Raw genomic sequence first — 15,931 nt, 5'->3', positions numbered from 1 at the left:
TCTCTCGCTAATAACCAATACTCACAGCACGGCAATAAGTGCACAACAATACTTCGAATAAGTCTTACATAAGTCTCTAATCTCTCTCTCTCTCTCTCTTTCGCTCTCGCTCGCTCTCTCTCTTTCTTTCTTTTCATGTTCACCACCTAGCATCGTCCCCTTCCTCTATCGAATATTCTTTTTTTTTAAACGAAACGCATAAATGAGGCACTTGCCCGAATCTATACCGGCCGCATTCTCCCGTTCCTGTTTTATAGATCAGAAATTTGCCAACAATTAATATACGGAAGGCACGCCTCGTCTCGCGCGAATGCTTGAAACGTCCCTCCATGGGGGCGCCATGTTCCTCAAACTTTTCCCGTCTCTTGGGCTACCTTAGAAGACCGCCATCTCTAACATTTGATCTCTTGGAACTGTTTGCAACCTCGTTGCGAGGATCACGGATAAAGCAAAGAATTTGACAGACATTGCTCGGCAAACGAATTCTTCCTCGCATTAAAACGAATCTCGATGAGTTTCTATCTATCGTTATCTCTCTCTCTCTCTCTCTAGTTCCCATTCCTCAGTCAAGGGTCAAAGTTCGCCATAGTATAGTTTGAGGAACGAGGGCCCGAGTGGACAAGAGACGCTTCTTCGACTTCGTCCTTAAATCACCGCGGTTCTAAGCACCTAAGCAGGCCACTGCTACGAACACAGTCTCTCCTCATGATCGTATCACATTACACAGCTACGAGTCGATCCATTGTCCCATCGTCGTTGTTGCTTGGTTGAACTTCTTCGTGTGTCCCTTTCATTTCCCATATCCCTCCATTGCCGTACTGGTGAGAAACGGAAAGGAAGAACTCGAAAATCGATCGAATTCTGTACAAGATTAGCTCAAGGTGTGTTGGAGTGTCCGATACGCTATGTCGCGCTAAAGACATCGGAGAGAGCCTGAAGTGATATACCTTAAAAAAATAGTTCCAAAGTCCGCGTGTCTCTGTTCTCGCGATGCATATCAGACGATACGACACGTGACACCGGAAGCACGTGGCCTTGCAACGTCCCGGTCGTCCTGTACACGATCATGAACGACGACGAAAAAGAAATCCGTGCCTCTCGAGTACGCCACGTTCTCGAGATATCTCAGGTAACGCCGACACTAGGTATATATATTATACATCGTGGTCTTGATCGCGATGACTTGTTCCACAAGAACGCGATTCTCGTGAAGATTCTCTCGCAATATCAAAGGGTAAACAAAATAGGAAACGCATGGTGATCTTAGCGAACTAAACCGTTTCGAGAGATCCTACAATCCGGATCCTCCAAGCCCGGTCGATCTCTCGATACAAGTTTCTCTTCCCATTTGATCTCCTTACATCTTCAACCACGAGACAAGAGTTCTCTCGTCATCTTACGTCTTATCGCGCGTTACTCTATCGACCCAACGCTTTATCCTTTGCTTGAATCCGAAAAGAGACAGCCGGTGTCACTTGCGCGCCGCCTCATACGTCAGTCCGCGCCTGAAGAACATGGAGCTGGCGCCAACGCGTTTCTTTCGGTAGCTCGAACTCCTGAACAATCGATCCTCCCCATCGGCCATCGATCGCGACCTAGGCGGCGGGCTTCGTCTGGTGTCGTACTGGTTCGCCACATACATGATCATGTCGTTGAAGTTCGGCAGGAACTGTGGATTGAACAGCGACAGTATTCTCTCGTTTAGCTCCCGTGGGTCACGGGTGGGCACCATGTAATGATCGCGGGTGCTCGAGTCGTCGCCACGATTGTAATCGCTGGGCAATCGCTGGTGCCCGTGACAGAGATCGTCGAGGCTGTTGGCGCTGCTGCTGCTGTAATTCTGAAGCTCGTTCACCGGTTCGGTCAACGCCGTTTCGATGTACTCCCGGGTGGGAAAGTGTTGGTCGTATCTTCTGCCGTAATCGTTCACCTTCGACATCGATCGCGAATCATGTGGCGCCTCTCTAGGGGTAAGGAGGAACTCGAGCGGCCTCCTTTCACTGGCTACAATTTCGTAGGCGTTCTCGTCATGCCTGGCCAGCTGGTCTAGCATGTGGCCAGCGTTGACACGCGTCAGCCGGTTCTCCTCGTCGACGTTATCGGGATCGTCGTCGTCGTCGTCGTCGTTGCGATCGTCTGATTCCGCGAGGTCGGAGGAAGAGGAGGAAGAAGAAGAGCCGGAACCCGAGGGGTCCTGCGGCAAGCCTCAGACGGCCCTGTTTCGTCTTCTATATCATATATACGTCTTCTTCACCTTCTGCACCGGCTTGTTCTCCGCCGACGAGTTGGCGTTCTTGCCATTAGGGTTCTTAGGCGGCACATTTAGCACCAGGTTGATGGATTTGTTGTTGAAGCCAGGCGACTCGGAGCTTTCCGTCAGTCGGTTCAGCTGCTGTCGTTGCTCTGACGGTTCCGGGTACGGGGCACCGCGTAGCCTCTGGGAGAACCAGAAACCGGAAGCGAAGCCGGCTACCAGAGAGAAGAAGCAGGTCCCTATCAGGGCACCGGTCAGAGTCTGGGCGGAGTACACCACCGGTGTCGCGATCACGTCTGCAATGAAAGTTGAATTAGGATCCGTGGTAACCGGGTAAGACGATTTATTGGCTTCTTGATCGGACGACGGGACTTTTTCTTGGGCGAAGAGATTGTAGAGGATGGGACGAGGAAGGAAACAGATTTATTGGGCGAGGAACGTGTGTAGGTCGCACATGGTGTTTTTGTAACTGATGGTGCCGATTCTACGTTAGATACGAGAAAATCGAGGAACATAGTTTACGAGGAAAAATGTTCGAAATGCGAATCTTTCATACGTGGCTTCGTTTTAGAGTATATATACGGGTTTGGTCAGTTTTGTTTGAATTGTAATTTAAACCTTGGGTATGCTATGTGAGGTGTTCCGAAGAAATCTGAAATATTCTTTATCCGGTGTAAGTTGTTCTATTTTACACGAGTACAAATTTTTTTTAATATTTTACCTAGTCACATTTATCGCGATATCGTTATTTTTCATTTTCTAATCGAAGTCAAGTGTCATTGATATATCCTTTTATCGCGGTTAACTCTTTGCACTCTTTTGGTGTCATTACGGAGATATCGATAATTTGGTGATCCAAATTCACTTTATTTCCATTGACAAATATACAAAAAGGAAAAATGCTGGTTGTATACTTAAGTTCACAGAAATTTTCCTTTCTTTTCTCGACACAGAAATTTTTTATTCTATTAAGCTTCAAAAGCGTAGCAAAAGCTTCTGGACCGAGTCGAACACTTTTTAGGACGCAAAGGGTTAACATAAACACTAGAACTAGCGATTTAGTCAAAATGACTGTTTACATATAATCAATAACTATATATATGTAACTATTTATCGTTATAACATAATTAATATTATTTGTTAATTTACATGTTAAACAATATGTACCTAAATTCAGATAGTTCTAGCGTTAAACAGTCTCTTGCATGTCGAATAACTCATAATCTATTACACGAGTAAAACATATAGAAATCAGAAAATATTTCGAATTTTCTAATCTCATAAATCATACGAAACAAATTCAAACTGTATATTCTCAGAAACGAAGCCTCGTACTAAACACTTCGTCCGTTCATTTCCACAGACTCATCTTTCCTCCATTATACCAGCAGTTACAAATTTCCCATGGAGCACTCGACGGGTAAGCCTTTCGTTGCTACTGTCGCAATCTCTCATCGTTCTACATCGAAGTAGCAACAAACAGGCATTCGTCGGTTGCCTCATCCGTTTGTCGAAAGCCACGCAATTAGCGTGTCATTAACGTTTCCGTCAACTACGAATTTATTCAGTCAGCAACACGCTGGCGCTGTATCATACATTCATCAGGATCTGGACGAATTTTGAAGCGCGACAGGGGTCTCATGCTCGATCCGCGAGCCTCCAAAAAGTGCATTACGTGTCTAGGTCTGGTGGAAGAAAATCGCGTTTCTATCTAACGTCTACGTCCTATTCCACGCCTCGAACATCGTTAGCAGGAAGAAATCGAGGGACAGAACTGGATCGCCAGCCGGAGGGTCTAGCGACGCGAACGAGCGTCCCCGATGCAACACTCTTGGCAGAAGCACGATCTCATGTGCTAGAGAGTGAGTCCCGTTCGCCAATGCCAAGCGAGAGATCTTTTTCTGCCCTGCTTCTTTCCCCTCTACTTGGTCGTACATTTAATAAAAACCAGGTGGCGGTACACGCGAGTGGTCGGTGCAACTAGTTACAAACAACAGGGTGAGTACGGTGCACAAAGTTAGGACACACTGTATACGTGAGACATATAGACGAGGAGAGCCGCAACACTGTAACGAATGACGAATGAGAGAACCAGCTTGAAAAAAAAAAGAAAAAAAATGGCATCCAGAGTCGTGTGTCGGTTATATGTATATATGCGAGCGTACATATGTGTGTATGTATGTATATGCGTCGGCTGGTTGGGTGGCCTGAAAGCAAGGTGGGGAATGGAACGTGTGTGATCGAGACAAATGAACAAAAGAAACGGAAAAAAATGTGTCGTGACACGAGATGTGGGTGGACCATCTGGATATTGCGCAAATGATTACCTTGAGGCTCGTTAGCTCGTGGCTGCGTACGACCGTACTGATTTTCTCGATCCAGCTCGATGACGATTTCATTGTCCCGTTCATCGGGCTGCTCGCCTCGCCCGTTTTCGGGCAGTACCGCTGGTTGCACGGGCTTCGCCATCTCTGAAGCAACATTTCACTGATTTGATGACGGGGGCACAGATGGCAAGTCGAGTTTGAGGTAGACAAAAAAAAAGAAAAGAGACAACGAAATGATATTCTGATTGTATGTATAGTAATGATTGCACGGTTGGTCCCTTTTTCAATAGTTGACCACGCCGAGTCGAATTGCATGCGACTGAAAAATACCAATTATCGGAGACGATGCAAACCTTGTTTCGTGATGGTGATTTGATAGTTCGAGTGACAGGGAACATTGAAAAATGAAAACATCTCGTCCAAGTGCCAAGCGATGTGTGATCGTATTTATTTCGGTTCATACCGACAGACGCTAGATGGCGCGATAGTGCTTTGTTTACGGTAAGTGTAGCTACGACTGTGGCGACGCTGCAGTAGAGCTCGAACGCAGCGCCAATTGGGTATCGCGGGCTAATGCTGAAACACTTTTCTGTACAATATCTGTGTAGCAAGATCACGTGGCACTCGACGGCTAACATCTTATCGACGGAGGATTCAACACCGCGACAAAACATACTCATTGGTTATCGTGTACCAGGAAAATTCTTTTTCTACGTTACAACTTATCCAGTTTTCCCATTAAAGGAATGACTTTACAGCGTATTTATACGCGCTTTTATATCACGTGTTATTTTAAAGTAAACATCGCTATGTCTCCGTCGATAAATTGATTACCGATAAGGTTAACGATGATTAAATGATAAAACTTGGGTTTGCATCGACTTCCGGGGGATTAAGATTAGCGAATGCGTAACTGATTAAGACGAATCACCGAAACCACTGTTATTCATCACATCCACGCCAGTGTGTACTATATATAACTATCCTCGGAAAACAAAATGAACCATTCTCCTGTTATCTCTTAAAAATGTTACTTCAAATCGATCTCCCTCGAGACAGAAATATCAACAGGATCAATACACATAGGCGTGAACTTGTCAACGATTATTAATTGAAATGAACTTTTATTCGAGTTGTTAGTGACATGGAAACAAGACGTTACGCTCTTGGACACAATCGTTTGCGAATCAGCTATTAAAAAGGAGGCCAAAATGATCTCGTAACTCCGTTGGTATTTGCCATTGAGCACGCCACTCTGGCTCCCGATGGCAAGCGTGCAGCACGCGCACAAGCGCGACGTGGGCACACAAAGTGGGCAGAGACTGCGGCTGTTAAACGGTGCTAGTATCCACGGCAGAGATAGAGAGCGTATGCGAGAAAAGCGGTTAGTATAGGTGACGGTGAAAGGGTTAAAGCGGTTTGCAACAAAACATAAGTAGTCGTCACGGTCAACGAACGAAGGGGGGCCATCGGAAAACGATATGCAGCGTGTGCTTTTACTGATCTCGGTGCCCGATACGTGGCGTGTATATCTGCGTCTGTTTCAGGGTTCAGCCACGGTTTACGACTTCGGTCTCCATTCCAAAGCTGCACTTTTCTCAGCGGCGCTACATTTTTCTCAAGCGAGGCAACTTTGTCCGTGTATAGATGGCAGCATCGGCGGACCCGAATAGTTAGCGTCTATCTAGTATCTATTTGTCGATGAGTTATGAGTTGACCGTGTCTATGGTAAATTTGCTGATAAATTTATAGTTTTGAGTTAACCCTTTGCGATTTTTTCAGACCAGCTCGACGTTACGTTTCGTTCGATTCACTTTGCTCTTAGTGTAAAATATTATATACAAAATGTATTCTTTCGTGTCGTAATTCAGGTACGTCGCCAATTAGGAAAATGCAAAAAGAAAATTGAAAAGTATGTTTTTGGTTATATATCAGTTGAGACAGAATGTTGAAAGCAATTTGGACCGCAAAGGGTTAAGAAAAGCAATTTACCGAGCTCTTGACTTTTGGGTTTTTAGTCTGGCTCGCGGAACGTGGTGTTAATTTCAAGGTTAGAGTAGGAGCTTTCTACTGGAGTTGGGGTTCTTGGCTCTACTTGTTCGAGGGCTTTTGTACGTGAAGGTTGTTCTTTCAGAAGTCGAATTTTCTCTCCGTTTCGCGTATTCGCGAGTTAGAAAGACTAGGGGATAATTTTGAACGCGAGTTTCTCGAATGTTATGTATCTTTCTTTGCAAAAGTACACCTACCTTGGAAACCATGTGAGGTAGAAAGTCGAAGTTTGATACCGTAATCGTACCTATATGATGTTTTGCTAAGTTTTGATGCAAAAGTATCATGATTTTTTACCTATATATTTTGCATACTCTTTTTTACTGAAAATATGATGGTATTTTACTTTCAGCATGCGCTTTAGGTACACGTTATTTGCGAGTAACATGCTCTTAACCCTTTCGCTATGATAACCTCAAAATTTCAAGCACTTTTGAGCTACGCGGAAGAAAGAATCTTGAATAAAATAAATATTCACATATTTCGCGTAATTAATCATGAGATTACACATATAATTGAAAATAGCGATACACGAGTACTGTGTGCAAGTGATTAGACTCTAAATATTGAACCATGCGTTAATTTTAGAATTATATAATTTCAGATTAGTTCTACGAATATTAGTAACAATTTCTTTCACTGCAATGGAGTTTTGATTGATATTAGAACTACCAAAGGGGTCAAAGTGATTTGTTCTGGACTTCGTATTTTTGCAATTGCTGAAAATGTGCACTGTTCATTAACATGGGTAATGTATATCATATTTAGGTACACATTGCAAGTCGCTAGTTTTATGGTTAAAGTGTTTCTCGAGCTTTGTTTTCCAACCAAATTTACAGCTTCTACAATTTTTGGATTGCACGGAACATTCGTAGGGATTAAAAAATTGTCTATATTGTGCATATTCTTACATAGCGAAAAGGCTAAAAATAGCGCAGGTAAATAAATTAAACTTCTTGCAGCTAGCAGAAAAAAGTATTAGAAAAAGAAGAAAAAGTACATCGAGTATAATTTCAAATCTCAAATTGTTATTTTATCTAAATGTCCTCTTTTTATTCTTCAAACATTGGTATTACTACGTTAATTCGATCGTGTTTCCAAACGCGTCACGTGCAAAGCGCCTTTGAGGTGGGAAAAGCATTCGATAGTAAAAGCATCAGAGATCTACGCTATACAACTTCCGTTCTCTACCGTCGGACAAAAGTGTGAAGGAAAAGATCGTTACGGAATAAAAGTCAGAATACCAATCTTCGACGTCGTGTGAAACTCAAACGACGCGTGAACATAATTAACAGCTGGAATTTCGCTTTTTTCTCTCCCTCCCGCTGACAGCGCCTGCACAGAGCTTCAAAACAGAGAAATGTCCTTTCGAAGATGAACGATTTAATCACGATCGTCGTCCACGCGTCTACCCAACGATTCTACCCGATTTCCCGTTCTACGTTTCATCACGCGGTTATATACCAAAAATCCAATTTATTCCACCTGTCAAACCGTCTAAAAAGACCCGTCATTCTCCCATGCCAAAGAAACCGGGACAATGTTGCAAAAATGAAGCTTTTATCAATCATAAAACGCTTTTAAAAAACGCTACGAGCATCCAGTGTTGAGGCGTCGAGTGCTAAGTCAGGACGTACCCAAGTTCTGATCACGTGACGAGTAGATTGGGCTTGGAGTGGGGATCCCCACTTCCCCGTAACAACACGCGAGGAGTCGAGACTGCTTGCGGAGTAGGGATCCCCACTCTTCCGAAACGACAATGTGAGAGGTAGGGACTGCTCGGCGGAGTAGGGATCCCCACTCCAATGTACTCGTCACGTGATCACAAGTTCGGTGCACCACGATTTAGCACTCGATACTCCAACACAATGGGGGTAACCTCGTTCCCTGGTACTCGTGTTCTCGCTAAAACAGACGGAGCAGAAAATTTCCAAGTGTCGACCGAGCACGGAACGTGGTTTCTTGAGGTTTCTTCCCCATCTTTTTTGCCCCGAGTTCGACGGGTGGCGTAAAAGTCGAGAGAACCGTACGTTGTACCGGTTCCCTGCGATTAATGCTCGTTAGTCGGACAACCTGCGAGTTCGATAAGGTGCACAGCGAAATAAGTCCCGTATAGCTAAAGATTATTCCCTCGTAGGTTTTATCGGGAGCACGTACGCGCTGCGAGAAAATTATACGTGTCTCGATGATAAGCCACCGTGTGCGCACGCGCCTTGTTCTTGAGTTCTGGGGATAAATGTTGGCAAATCGCGCGCACGCCTTCCTGAAATCTGCATCCCCAGGGAAATCGTTCTTTCGCGTCCATGTTTAACACATCCGTTGCATACGTCCGGGATGTAAGTTGGTTATGTGTAACTTATTTTCACGGCACGGTACACGGGTGATATAGCGACTAGGATGGGTGGATGGGTTGATTAAAGATCGTAAAAGCTTGATGAATATTCTCTTCAGAAATTTGTGGAAGAGCACAGGAGTTTACACGCGGAAGGGATGATTCTGATTGGCTATGGTGTAGTAGGTGTACTTCCTTTGAGATGGTCGCAGAGATGGGTCAGGTGAAGTTTTATCGTTAGCTGGAAATGCCAGATTTATAGATGGAATTATCATAAATTATTTAAGTATTAATTACGATACGTAAGTCTTTGGTTTTTACGCAAGGTTCTTATGCAACTGCCCTCTAGCTTATCCATGTGGAAACAAAGACGAAGGAGTGTCATTGATTATATATATTATAGATCGACGACCGATCACATAGAATAGAACGAAGTGCTGCCACCTCGTAACGAAGAAAGCGAACAAGACTCGTAGTAGAGACTAAATGAGATATAGAAGTACTGACGTAGACACAGAATTAGCGTTAAGTATTTAATATAGGATCAAAAAGAATAGCGACGTAATTTATCCTACTACTATGTCGGAAGCAGAGATTTTAAGAGTATCAAAGGTGGAATTAGGCTAGTGGATAGAACATCCTCTTTGTCCATATATTATCACATGTGCAAACTCTTAAGCTTTGCACAGTACATGTTAAATTTTTTAAGTGGTAGCGATTATTGGAAAAATTTTATGCGAAAATGGTAAGTGGTGCTATGTTGGTTCCGCCATATTGAAAAATTTATGTGATTATATGTATGAGTGTTTTCAACATTCATTGGCACTTGTTATCCCTTCTGTTTTGTTTCACATTAATTTTGTCTGTCAGTAAGAGTACTGTATAACAAATTTTCCTGAAAAGTATGTTATACACGTTTTGCGAGAATGTAAAATGTTTCACGCTTCGAACAGCTGAAACCTAGTTGGCGTACGTTACGTTAAATACGGGTGAGACCGAGATGGCGCTGCAATACAATCTGAACACGCCGTTAACTGCACAGCGTAACCCAGTGCAGTGGCACTTTTCGACCCAAAATCTGAACAGCGTGATTGTACTGCATGGCACTTAAAAGGTTAAGCTTCTCGATGTAGGAATAGGTTCTGTACAAAAGCCTGTGAGTAAAAATGTGGTGCAAGTAGTAAAAATTCGGTCAATAATAAGTGCTGCGCAGAGCTGGAAATTTTTTAGGTTCTTGGCTATACGTGATGATATAGTGGTAAAGTAAGTCATGTTCATTGGTCCATTTTCTCTATGCCATTTCTAGATGTAATAAGTTCAACCAGTAAAGAAAATTCACGTACTCTATCTTTCTAAGTACGTAAGAAATGGTGGATCTTGCACCATGATTAATTATACTCTTGCAGGCTAAAGTAGAATAATGATAATTCACCCTGCTTGAAACGTTGAAACGTCAGATTATTGGACTGTATCTGTAATGCAATACAATAATATCGACTCCTTTACTCGTAAAAAATATTATTCTCGATGGTCATTAAATAGTCCTCAAATACTTGCAATTCTTCACAGTATGCTAACATTTAGGTGAAAGCATACCGAGCTTAACAATGTCCATAATTATAGTTATTTCTGTTTCTGAATAATTATGATTGATCATACAAATTTAAAAATAAGCCTCCGAGCTTAATGCAATCTTGGTTTATAAAACATGTATAAATTATCGAATTTATAATTAATAACAAATTACTCACAACGTGAATTTATAATACAAGTGAACAAAATAATAAATTATTGGACATTACTAGAACTTATAGCGAATTTATGTTAAAATGTATCTACAATTTGTAAAAAGTTTATAAATAATTACACCAATTGTTAATAACAAATTAATATTGTTATTAACAAATTGCTTGCAATGTATATTTTTAATAAAAGTGAAAAAATTAATAAATTGTTGGCTATTAAAGCGGAAAAATAATAAATAATGGAATCGGTAAAGTTCAAAAATTTGCAATCAGGGTGGGGGTTCGACCGATCAGCGGCTATATAAGGGGCGATGCGACGCAGCGAATCTCATTTGTCGGTTCGATTTCGGAAGTGTAGCATCTAAATTTTCGTTGTGCGCGAGGGGTAGGGATTCGAAGTGAGGTTGGGGCTGGCCCCCCCACCCCCTACCCATTAAACAATTTACTAATTATTTCTTTTTTGTTTACAATTATTAATTTTTTTTTCGTCGGCGAAATATCGACAGTGGCCACTTTTCATCGGATAATCGAGCAGTCGGTGAGTATCGCTAACTCGTTAGCGCCGATTAAAATTTAATGACGCCGGGCTGGGCGTTGATTTAAGGAACGGCCGTGGCCGTGGTCAAAGCAACAAGTACTTGTACAGGTATACACCTCTGGATCCGTTAACTCGTTCTCCATTTTTTCCCTCGATTCGACTTTCACCCCGGTGCAAACACATGTCGTCAATCCGTAGCTTCCGTTACGCGTGTCAGACGTGGCGAAGGGGATAAGCAGCGAGTACTGTGCGTCCGACAGAAGAAGGCATAGCGTGTTTTCCTCCTCACAACTGACTAACTCCGTCGACACTCTCTCGATCACATGCAATGATCTTCAGTTCATGCAGTGGTCTTCGTCACCATGTTCGGCCAATAGCAGTCACTGACTGCGATCATTAGAATGCCAACGGAGTTAATCAGTCGTGAGGATGTAAACACGCTGTGCCTTCTTTTCTCGAACGCACAGTACAGTGACAACGATCATCAGCGGGCCGTAGCGAGATCAAGTAAAACACGATATGGCAGTATCGAGGTTAGTTTTCTCTGTCATAATAACTTCAAAGATTACGCTGATTCTGCCATATCTTATTTTACTCGATCTCGCTATGGCTTGCTAATGATCTTTTCGTTCAATAGCGATCTCTTCCTGCTATCGAGGATGTGCCAGCAGCGGAGTTAGTTAGCCATGAGGACTATACTGCGTGTTCGAGGAAAGAAGGCACAGCGTGTTTACATCCCCACAGCAGTTATTGACTGAAAACGGTGACGGATGATCCTTGTAACAATGTTTAGCTAATAGAAGTCACTGTCTGTGATCGTAACTGTCGGCAGAGTTAGTCAGCCGTGAGGATGAAAACAGGCTGTGCCTTCTTCTCTCGAACGCGCTATAGCTTCGTAGCCTCGGTAGGCAACTTTCTTCCGTCGCGAGCACGCCCGGCTTCGGCCGGCCTTTCCTGCAATTTCGTCTAGTGGGTAATTCATGCGACCGATAAAAGAGTAGTAGGTCAAACTAGCTCCAGAAGACAAGCGCGAGCACTTTGCATCGACATGCGATCTCGCGGAACCTAAGAGGATCGGAGCTCCGCGATGCAGTTTTAATGCTCCCCGATTAACGCGCTCCAACTCTGCGCGCTGCGTGATTGTGGCCAGGGTGACGGGATTTATGGACCGTTTAATTTAATTCCTCAGATTCCGATAACGGTATTTACTCGCGGTTGTTTCGTTCTTCTCTTCCTTATTGCTCAGGGTCGCACAGCTTTCGCCTGTTTAATTAATCGCCTTTCCTGCTATCGAGATACGCAGCTTTTTCCTCTCGTTCGCTGATTTATGGACTTTATTCTGGGCAATTTTTGCACCAGCAGTGTTAGTTTTATCGGTGTTCCGGGGATTTCACATAGGCCCGAACAGAGATCGGATGGTTATATTCTTTTGCTTCTAACGGTAGGTCTTGTGATCCTACGATTGGTCCTACGATGGTGAAACGATTTGTTAAGTTGGTAAGAGTAAATACGTGTTATGGTATTTTATTAATTTTCTAAGTTTAATGATTTTTTAGTGACCCAGGATGATCGTGCTTTCAGAGATTTCGTGATTATCGTAAATTTTGAATCAGCATTCGTCAATTTCATTTCTCGTTTTGTTGCTCCGATATTGATGCAACGTGATGATGATAAGGATGTTAAATTTGTTGCTCGAAACAATGATTTTAGATCTTGTCTTTCTCGTGTATCATGCAACTAATATGTGATCCACCATCCAATATTCGAATTAACTACGTGCACCAGCTGAGAATATTTAACGAAGTACCGGTGCTACGTTGGAGAATCGCTGAGTTAATACGAGTAAAACCGAGTTAATATCTAAGTATTTAATATTCGTACATGAGGATTCAGTACTTCGTTATCATGTTAATATATCTTTGATATTTTAACGATGACAGAAAATATTTATGATTCTATTATTGTTGAAATTGTCTTAGTTTTGGTTTTATTATTTTGTCGTTAGCGTGAGCATTGGCAATAATAACTTTAAATTTATTGCAATGGTCGATACTCGTGTATATAACTACAATGTTGAAGTATATTTTAGCCTGAATAGTTCAACAATGCCGTAGAATATTTACAATTGCACCAATTTTATCTAGAGTACTGACACCGTGTATAAGATACAAATAATTAGTCGTAACAAATACTCAATCCAAAGAACCGAAGCGACAGTTAAGACCCGAGACTAAGCTCTCCTTCAACTACAATCTCCCTTTGTTCAATCGGAACCATAACCCGTATCGAGTGGCGACTCGACATAATAAGGCAACCGTACACCACAATTACGAAACCGAACACCTCTGAACCCATTGTCCTTTACACACATTTCCTTTATATTTCCAATCTTTATATTCCTTTCAACGGGTTCTACTAATCCTTACAGCATCTACCTGTAATTTATTTAAATCCTGCATTGAATGTTCTTACACACACACGATGAAAGGCCACACCTCGCTGCAATAAACGTTCATTGAACCTGCTCACTCATTGCTAAGGGTTGGTTCTTTACTTCGACCAACCGACGTAGAAATTCACCTTCGATGCCCAAACTACCGGCAAACCTAACCTCAAAGAGCCACCTAAATATGTAAACGTACACTCATACACGCAAGTATTCTACCGTTAAATATACACCGTACATGTTAAACAGGGATATTTGAAACAATAATGAAGTATATAGCAAGGATGAAGTGTCAAGATTATATCGGTAAAATTAATAATAAATTAGTGAGTCCCAAGAATATGTATAGCATTAGTCAAAACGCTAATAATTAAAAGATAAGAACCTCTAAATACAATGCTAATTCATTTTCTTGCTTATTGCGACCTTAAGACGGTTCGTCACTTAACTCACTAGCGCCACCACGGTCCGTATCTACGACAAATATCTCGTAAACATCGTATATATTACTCAATTGTTTTCCAACTTTACTAATACAATCTTCGAACGTTCTTCTTACTACTCGAATCATATTGTGTCAAATATCTCCGTCTAACGTACATATTTCAACTGTTGAACGCGGAAAATATAAGTATTTCGATACTTTCGCGTACGAGTGTACGCACTTATGTACACGTATGCTTAAGGTCTCCAAGCAGACGTAAAAATCTTAAACGGCAGTCTGATTCACCGGCTATCCATGTCATTATGGGCGCTTTCGAGTTACCGGTGGATTCCGTCGTGGTACCATGACTCACCGGTGATCTACGCCTGGTAGAACGCGTTAAAACCGAGTGCCGCGCCATCTGCGGTCTTTTCTAGGGTGGTTACGGGAAAAGATCCGTTCCATTAGCGGTCAAGCGGCCCGGATGGCAAAGCAGGCGGGGTAGTGCCACTTGTGGTTGCTCTGTTTTCAGCCACACAATCAAAAATCGCAGGAACTGTCGGCGTTCCGAAGAGAAATGACTAGTCTCGCATGAACGAAGGTCAGCTAAAAGTTGTAGGAGATAGCTGAAGTCCGTTACAGCACGATGGTGCGCATCATGAGAGGCAGATGTGTAACTGTGCTTTCGAGTTCATACGGGTGGTTTCGTGGTGGGCAGTGGGTATAACGGGAATCATACGGGTCCCGCGCGAAAATGATCGGGAAATAAGTATCGACCATAATTTCTGTTTAGGAATAAGGGATATTTACTTCCACAGAGGTCACGTTCCTGCGGAATCCTGTTTTTCAGCCTGGTTTCAAAAATTCGCGAGAAAGCTGGTAATGAATCTATAGTGGGTATTGATGATTGAAACACAATCATTCGATAAGAGACACAGAATACAACAGAATTGGATTAATTCGATTAGGTTACTTGAGATTTGGTGTCCGATGAAATATCGACCCACTGGGCCCCAACAATGTCTTCGTTTATTAAATTCTGATATAATAAGTACTTTCGTAATAGGTAGATCATTGGAGGACCCTTGGCTTTTAAACAAAGATCTATGAACAACCTAAATCAATACAGCCTGATACAATTCTCCCGATTTCACGGCTCCCGATTTCCATGTAAATTCAACAGTCCGTTTACTCCATCTAATAGCAAATTACAGTTTTCAACTAACTACCGCACTTCTACGGTATCATCATCGTGCCCATCAACGAGACATCATCGTCAGTTAAACATTCACCAAGCCAAACGACGTAACTGTTTCGACCGAAATGCTATTATTTCCGCCAACTAGATCTGAAGCGACCCGTCAGATAAAGGGAAGGAAAGGAAGGTAAAAAGAAAGGTAGAAAATAAGAGAAAAAGAAGAAAAAAGAAAGGAGGAAGAAATTCCACATCGAAAGTCGATCACGTTTTTCCCCATCATCGCGAACAAAGCGAGCGAACAACAAGTAGCGATAACCTCTAATCTCCGGCCAGGTTTTTTGTTCGATCGTACGCGAAATCGATTTCCCCGTGACAACCGCTTCTGGCTGTGCTCATTGTGATCCTCTGGAGCACTTTTAGCGCCGGTGAACGGCCAAGTAACGCTCGTTAGGAGCGTATCGGACGACGTAAACCGACGCATAAATTCCAATTTATCCCGGGGCCAGACTGTACGTACACCTCTGACGCTGTTGCACGCCGTGTCGAATACCATAAATCGATTCCAGGATACATTTGCATCGGGCCGATAGCCGCGCTATCGTGTCTACGTATCTCCTA

At 42.7% G+C, this 15,931-nt stretch overlaps 2 protein-coding genes across 2 annotated transcripts in view; both read right to left on the bottom strand.

Annotated features, from left to right (window-relative positions):
• Window positions 1-1,413: 1,413 nt before the first annotated feature.
• LOC108547812 (uncharacterized) lies at window positions 1,414-2,073 on the bottom strand. Its single transcript, XM_017900484.1, has one exon. The coding sequence runs from the start codon at window positions 2,051-2,053 to the stop codon at window positions 1,472-1,474; it is 582 nt and encodes a 193-aa protein (XP_017755973.1). The 5' UTR covers window positions 2,054-2,073; the 3' UTR covers window positions 1,414-1,471.
• A 146-nt stretch (window positions 2,074-2,219) lies between these two features.
• LOC108547813 (semaphorin-1A) overlaps window positions 2,220-15,931 on the bottom strand; it is a 172,408-nt gene continuing 158,696 nt past the window's right edge. The window contains exons 9-10 of the mRNA XM_017900485.1: window positions 4,582-4,725; window positions 2,220-2,550 (exon numbers count right to left, since the gene is read on the bottom strand). Of these exons, the coding sequence (XP_017755974.1) occupies window positions 2,234-2,550; window positions 4,582-4,725 (461 nt within the window). The 3' untranslated portion in view covers window positions 2,220-2,233. The remainder of the gene's footprint in view (window positions 2,551-4,581; window positions 4,726-15,931) is intronic.

The sequence above is a fragment of the Eufriesea mexicana genome, unplaced genomic scaffold (assembly GCF_001483705.2).
Source record: "Eufriesea mexicana isolate 0111107269 unplaced genomic scaffold, ASM148370v2 scaffold1289, whole genome shotgun sequence".
Lineage (NCBI taxonomy): Eukaryota > Metazoa > Arthropoda > Insecta > Hymenoptera > Apidae > Eufriesea > Eufriesea mexicana.
The sequence above is the reverse complement of the archived record's forward strand: the minus strand, read 5'-3'. Positions and strand labels throughout refer to the sequence as shown.